The following is a 7,673-nucleotide window of genomic DNA, read 5'->3' on the forward strand; positions in this document are numbered from 1 at the left end:
ATTTCAGGAAGGCAATAGAAGAGTGAGCTGAAGGACTTAGGCCCCTGAAGAGAATGGCAATAAAGATATTTTGTGAGCTGGAGAGGATCATACAGATCAATACTGCCTGCAAATAAAAACCAAATTCCTAAACAATACTAGCTGAGTGATTAAGATTAAAGAGCAAAAAAAATTAAATTGGAAAAATCCCTGATTTTTCTACAAAAATGAAAAATATTTGTAAGAAAAGAATATCTTATAGGACATTTACAAATGAGTTTTTCCTTAAGATGACCACAATTATTTTATAAAAACATTTTCAGAAAACTTGCTCCAAAGATGTAAGCTCCAGATATACCTCTAATATTACTGTATGCTGGAATTAACAACTCAAAACACAAAGCTTCCAAATGTGAGATTACCTAGGGCAGAAGAAATTAGGACATATATATTCCAAAAGCAAGAAGCAAAATAATCATCTCCTGCTGCATTTATAACAGAAAATTTTGATTGCAATAGAGCAGAAATCTAGGACACAAAGGCCAAGATAATTACATATTGGTCCCAGTAGTCACATGCCTTTGCTTGCTCTTAAAAAGCAACCCTAGAGAAACAAAGTCCAACAAAGGATATGTGAGCAAAGTACCTCCACACTTATTTGTAGAAATGAAAAAAGGACAAAATTCATAACCTGAAAATTCAGAGACAGCAGGAATACAGTGATTAAACAAAGGGAAGAAAACAGGCCATAAAACAAAATAACCACCTGAACGTATCTCAGGAAATTTTCTCATACATAACTAAACCTGCAAAAGATAAACCATCTACAGGCAGCTTTGCACACAGATCTTGCAGCTACATGATAAAATACAAGGAAACATGGAAAATAAAAAAAAAAGACTAATGACAGATAAATTCACATGAAGAATGGAACACAAAGGAGACAAAATTTAAAAAGTATCATAAAAAACCCTAAATGATGCAGAGACCAGGAAACAAATTTTATTCTTACTGAAAAAGTAGTCTATGGTTTTTGAGGTCTGAAAGGCATAAAATCTATAGGAGTCAGGAAATAAATATACAAAAAGAGACATTAAATACAAGAATAAAAAAAAAATGTCTTCTCACAAGAGAAAACAAGACCTCTTACAACATGAGCTCCAGCCAACCTCAAACTCTTAACACCTCCTCTTCTCATAAAGGGAGAAGGGTACAAAACTACATCCAGCCTACTGCCTCACTGCTCCGGACAACAAAAAGCCTCGGGAGCACCAGGGAATGCAGATCTGCATCCCAGGCCCTACCTTCAGAGAACTGCCACTGTCCAGGTTCCTTCTGCTCCATCCCCTGGGACTTGCATCATTGGCCATCTTGCATCAAGAGCCTGCAGACTCTTCTCGGCCGTTGCTTGCCGTTTCTCCTAAGCCTTCCTCGTCTGGCTCACTTCTGCGTGGCAGGAGCGGGGAACCTGGGAGCAAGAGAAATACAGGAGGCAAGATCAGGACATGGAAGAAGCAACCCTATCCCCTAGCCCAGGTGAACTTCACCTAGTGAGGCAGGGCTCTCCCTGCTCAGGAAGTTGTGCTTTGTCTCTCTTCAGTGCTTTCTAAAAACGTTTTCTGACCTCCCATTAATACTTTTCTTCTTCTTTGCTTTCTGAGAAATTCTTTCCTTACTAATACCTCAGTATTTCCTGAGAAAAGTTTTTTCTTTCTTTTCCCTGATTGCTTCTCACAAATGTCTTTCACCTCTTTCCCTTCACTTCTTCCCAGCTAATTATTTCCTCCCTCCCCTTGTTGTTCACAGAAAAGCCTTTTCCCTACAGCACTTTCCACAGAAAAGCCTTTCCCCACTACTCCCTTAACATTTCCCTACAAAACCTCTCCTCTCTCCTACATCCAGCGCTTCCTGACAAGCCTTTTCTCTCTCCCTCCCCTCAGCGCTTCAAGCGGAGCATCTTCCCGTCTTCCAGCACCTCCAGCACCTGCTCGCACAACCGGTCGCTCCCCTGCCAGCACCCTGGACAAACCCCTCGCGCTCCCCGCTTGGCCCGGGGAAAACCTCTCCTGCTCTTCTCTTGCATATCCCATCAGAAAACCCTTTTTTCTCTTTGTCCCCTCGACCTTCCCCACAAAACCTTTCCCTCTCAGCCGTTCTCGCCAAACCCGCCCCTCACGCTGCCATGCCCGCTCTTTTGTTACTTCTTATTCTGCAAAGCCACCCTGCAAATCATCTGGTGGTTCTGAGACATCTGTTTAGTGGATGAATCATCCGAATGTGTATGTCTGCTTTTGCAAAGGGTCTACGGGTCAATGCCCAGAGATGTCCTTTGGAAAAATCTTCCACCCAAATCACTTTTGCAGGGGTTTTCTTGACACATTGTGTAAATATTGTACTGCACTGTGCCATCATTCACATCTCAGCAAAGCTGGCTGAAAATACTGCAACTGAATTTTAAATTATAAGCCAAACATTGTGATATGAAACTTTCTGCATCAAAAAAACAACATTCTTTCAGGTGAAAACAAACAAGCAGTTTGGGCAATTATTCTCCCAGATGAGACCAGACAATGTGTAAAGACAGGAGATGCAGTGACCAGATCTATGATGAAGGAATACCAGTCAGGGTAATTTCGCTCAGGCTAAAACTGCAACAGACTCTGTCCAAGCATCACTGCTATAACTCCGAAGCCTTTAACAAGAATATGACACAGTTAACTGTTAGCTGCCACTTTTTCTCCTTTCATGGAACTCTTCCTAGCCTTTCTTTTGGAACACACTAGTGAAATAAGAGCAGCAGTTTGCAGTCTTGTAAGACTGCAACTCCAGGTCTCCATGGAAGCAAAATACCAGCTTTCACTTGAACCTCCCAATAAAGCCAAGCAGCCTTTCCTTTTATGTACCACAAAAAATACCATAATAGAATTAAGAGAGATTCTTTGCCTGAGGCACAGACTGTTTCCTCCAGAAGATTCAAAGTTGGGGTCAGGCCGAGCCTGAGCTGCTTACATTTAAGCAGGGAAATTAAAAACGAGCATATCACTCTCCATTTTAACTCCTGCAGAAATGGATATGGCTTGATATTTGTACTGGAAATTACCACAAAAACACAGGATTATATACCACCTAAGAGTGTACCATATGGATTTTTGACACCCAGGTACTTGTATAGTAATATGGAGAATGTGTAGTTGCCTTAGAAGCTATTTTCACTTTTTTCCCCAAGCCTTAGGTGCATAACTGTCAGCTTCTTGGCAGTTATAAATCAGCATACTGACACTTCCTTTATTGCTGCCTGGACAGGCCAGGATTTATTACAACTCTACAAGCCACTCTGCATGTTTTGGGAATTGCTGCAAACACTGGATAAAGCTTTCTTTAACTGTGCAGTCTCAGGAAGGCTTGTGCGAGTCAAATTAATATAAAGTCTACGTACATGTAATTTTCCCCACTGTTGCCAAAAAGAAATGTCTATAGTCAAACAATGGAGGGAGAAAACCACAGTTATCAATGGGTATCAAGGCACCTCACTACCATAATTAATGGGTTTGGGTCAGTGAGTTTTCATACACAATTTCACATCTGGCTTTCTATATCTGAAAGACTGAAGTGATCACCTTGAGTATTGCACCTCCTTTCCCCTCACTGTTGGACATGTAGACCATGAGCTCCTTGTATCAGGTGCTGTGACCTCCTGCTTGATAAGAGTATTTTAGCCTGGACCAGACCATTGGTCTAGCCCAAGCTTTTCTTTTTACAATTATGGGCAGTACCATGATCAAGTTCAAGGAGCAGAATGGCTTGCCCAGAGAGGTTGTGCAGGCTCTGTCCCCAGAGGTTTTCAAACCATCACTGGATACAGCCCTGAGTAACCCGGTGTGATCTCATTGCTGACCCTGCTTTGAACACGAGGCTGAACTAGATGACCTCCAGAGGTCCCTTCCAACCTGAATTACCCTGTGATCCTATAGTCTAAACCTCTAGCAAACAAAAAGCAAGTATTCAGAGAATAAATCTCTTTTCATTTTCCCATTAATGTTGTCATAATTTTACAGTAGGCAGCAGAATATCGTTACGACCAGTCTTTGGGCAGATCTGCTCACTTTGAGTCAAACAAGATCTTGAAACATTAAATATTTGTGATGTTTTCATTTCTTTTCATTATTCTCTTAATTTATTAAGGTCAACACCAAGGTGGTACACAGCTCATTATTTACACGTTTAATTTTCACATCTGGCAATTCACAACAAGATGAAGAACGAAACAGTAACACTGGCTGACAGAAACTGACAGAGATATACAAAATCAGTGCCACTCTAACAGTCCTGTGCAGAACTGGCTACAGGAAAGACTGACTTGAAACCTTTAAAAGATCTTTGACCCGAATATACTCAGTGTTTAAATTCACCGAACTAAACCACTAGGTACGATTTGTCTTAATGTTCTTAAAAACTGATTGCCTTTTCTTCAAGCAATCTCCTTAGAGATAAAAGAAGAAAAACTATGACATTGTCCTTCAATATCAATGAATGATGAACAATGAACCATCTTTCTGTTACTGCGATGCTAGATATTGTCAGGCTGCTTAGATCAAGAACATAGGCAAGTTAATAAAAAGAGAATACTGTTAAATTTAGAGTCAGCTGCATGTGAGAAAGAAAACAAAGCAAGAATAACACACAAATAAAAAGTATTTCTGCCTGATGCAATACAGACCTTCAGTTTCTTAGCCACTCTGAAATTATTGAAGGGATTATGATTAGTACAAATACTGCATTTTATCAAGGATTCCAGATACTTTCTATATTTACCCTCTACTAGCAAGTTTATACTTCACAAACTACTTTTACAAAGAAAAGCACAGGAGTCATCCACCAGTAATAGACATTTACACAAACAGATCACATATGAAACTGACGTATTTTAATAGCAATACCCCTTTACAGAAGAGCTGTTCCCCTGCTTTTTGCTTTAGGTGCTCATTTTAAGTGATATAAAGTCATTTTCTGTTACAGCAGTCAACTACATACAAACAACACTAAAGAAAAACTAGCTCACTAAATAAATACCTCTCAGATGGTAACTTACTCTATTTTGTGTATATATTAAAGTTCAAGGAATGATCAGCCTGTTTGTGTTTTTTTAAAAAAAAAACAACAAACAACTGAACAAACCAACCACCCACCACTAGTTTCAGAGACAAAAACACTAGGAGAGCTACAGTTGACTATGAAGACTACAAGAACAGATATACCGATATAAATGGGACAAATTCTCAGCACTAAGGCACAATAGAATTAATACTAGAGTATGGCTAAAACCTTACTTACTACAGCATTGAGTGAGCAGTTAACAAGGAGCGTTCCTATGCTCAAAACACTCGGCTACAACATTAGTGAGTTCTGTGTTTAAGACGCTTTTACCATCGTGTAGCTGCACACAGCATTCCTAAAACATGGGATTTCAGAGGGCAGTGATGGGGCTCATTTACATCGCACTGATTTTATAATTAAAGATCGGTTCATACTTGCAGAACAAAATGGAATTTTCATACTACATTTGACCCTTTAGCATCGCTTTTTGTAGAAACGACCGATACGACAGTTCTGAAGGGAGAAAAGCAGGCTGTCAGTGTAGGACATCGATGGTCACTTGAGCTGACCAGAAAACCCCCGTTGTTTTGGACAGTGGCCACTCTCAGTCCCAGAATTTGTGAACAGCATAAGGCACGATACAAAACCCACTTAAGTTTGGGAGATTTAGGTGGGCTTTGGATCAAATACACACTTAGCTACAGGTTTTGTGGTTCCACCAGTCTGTTCTCCTATGGACTTAAAAAAAAATTACCCCTCAGGAAAAAAATTCAAACACACGTCTAAGAGCAAAGGGATTTAGGCATACGCTTAAAATAAGGGTGTTCTGAAGAGTCTTCTCAAATAGGTCCTCTGTAAGATCTGTCGCTTGCTTTTAAAAACAGACGTTTTTCTGGCACTTGTGGACCTTTGCCATTATTTTACTTTTAATCCACTGAGATCCCATGAGTTCAGTAACCACGTATGGCTCAGGCTGAAAAGCCACCCTAGGAGGAAGAAGAGCTGCGAATACTGAGGAAAACCCAAATCCTTGAAGTCTGGGAAAGGCAAACCCAAGACACCCAACGCTTCAAGCGAGGCGGGCCCTGGGCAAAACCGCTGCGAGCAGAGTTTGGAAAACCTTTCCCCCTTCCCTGAAAGAGCCAGAAAGACGGCGTCGGGCGCGCCGCAAGCAGCGCTCCGGCAAAACAACCGGAACGCCGCCGCTGCCGGCAGACGCGGCACCCCGGCCGGGCGCCCCAGCGCCCTCCCCGCCCGGGGCGGGGCCCCGCGCAGCGCAGCGCGGCGCCGGCCAACCGGGGTGCCCACCCGAGCCCCGCCGCTGTCCCGGGCCCCGGCGGGCAGCGCTGACGGCTAGGCGCGGCGCGGCGCGGCGGCGCCCGCGGCCCCAGCGAGCGCCGGGCTCATGAGGTTCTCGGTGATGTAGGCCACCAGGAGGCAGATGAAGACGAGCATGACGCAGATGGAGCCCCCCACGGCCGTCATGGCGACGACGATGTCCCGCATGGCGGCCGGCTCCACGCGGAACTCCACGCACTGGGCGGGCGGCGCGGGGCGCGGCGGCGCGTAGCGCGGCTGCAGGCAGAGGCGGTAGCGCACGCTGCCGTGCGCCTCGGGCAGCAGGTAGTCGCGGCAGGCGGCGCCCAGCTCGACGCTGTCGCAGGGGAAGCGCGTGTAGGTGCCGTCCCAGGAGCAGTTCAGCTCGAAGCCGCGGAGGCCGGCGGCGGGGCGCGGCGGCCCCCACTGCAGCAGCACGCTGCCGTTGCGCAGCACGTTGGCCACCAGCGCGCCGCCCGGCGAGCGGTGTGCGCGGCAGGCCCGCGCCGCGCACTGGAAGCCGCGGGCCGGCGTGCGGAAGCAGAGCCTGCCGCCCGCCGCGCCCTCGGCCCCCACCTTGTAGGGGCACCACGGCTCCTCCGCCGACGCCTCGGTGCGGGCCTCGGCCCGCAGCGGCGAGGCGGGCGGCGCCGGCCCCGCGGCGGCTGGCGGCGCCCTCAGGGCGGGCGCAGCCGGCGGCCCGAAGCAGAGCAGGGCGAGGAAGGGCGGCAGGAGGCTGGGCATGCCGGCCGCCGCGGCATGGAGCCGAGCCGCGGTGCCGGCGGAGGGCTGCGGCGCCCCGTGCGCCGGTTATAGACGCGGGCTCCGCAGCCGCTCCACCGGCCGCCAATGGAGAGGCGGCTCCGCCGTTAACTCTCGCTGGGCTGCGGAGCACCAGCCGCGCCGGGCAGCGCACGCAGGACACGCATCCGCGCCAGGCCGGCGGCGGGCGCTGCCCGCCCCGCCGTGCCCCGGCCAGCGGTTCGCGGGTGTGCCAAGCGCTGCGCCCCGCGCTGTGAGGGCCGGCATGGGGTCGGCTCAGCCCCCCACTCCCCTCCCCAGCTCCCGGCTTTGCGTGCGCGGCCGGTGTCGCTCGGCTTTGCTCGCCGCCGCTCCGGGTGCTCCGCGCAGCTGCGCCCCGAGGGGTGAGACGGGCGCGGGGCACAGGCGAGTTCAGGCGCTGCTCGCAGTTCCTGCACATCAACCGTCCGGAGGGCGCGTCTGCTACTGGGGTCTCACAAGCAGCAGAGGCTTGGTCCTGGGCAGGGTTGTGGCAAGTTGGA

At 47.6% G+C, this 7,673-nt stretch overlaps 1 protein-coding gene across 1 annotated transcript; it reads right to left on the reverse strand.

The window, feature by feature from the left end:
* Positions 1-6,426: 6,426 nt before the first annotated feature.
* Positions 6,427-7,134, reverse strand: FNDC10 (fibronectin type III domain containing 10). The gene has a single exon (XM_086625760.1). It carries the CDS (start codon positions 7,132-7,134, stop codon positions 6,427-6,429), a length of 708 nt encoding a protein of 235 aa, XP_086481886.1.
* Between the last annotated feature and the right edge of the window lie 539 nt (positions 7,135-7,673).

Source organism: Tauraco erythrolophus, chromosome 23, assembly GCF_009769465.1.
Source record: "Tauraco erythrolophus isolate bTauEry1 chromosome 23, bTauEry1.pri, whole genome shotgun sequence".
Classification (NCBI taxonomy): Eukaryota; Metazoa; Chordata; class Aves; order Musophagiformes; family Musophagidae; genus Tauraco; species Tauraco erythrolophus.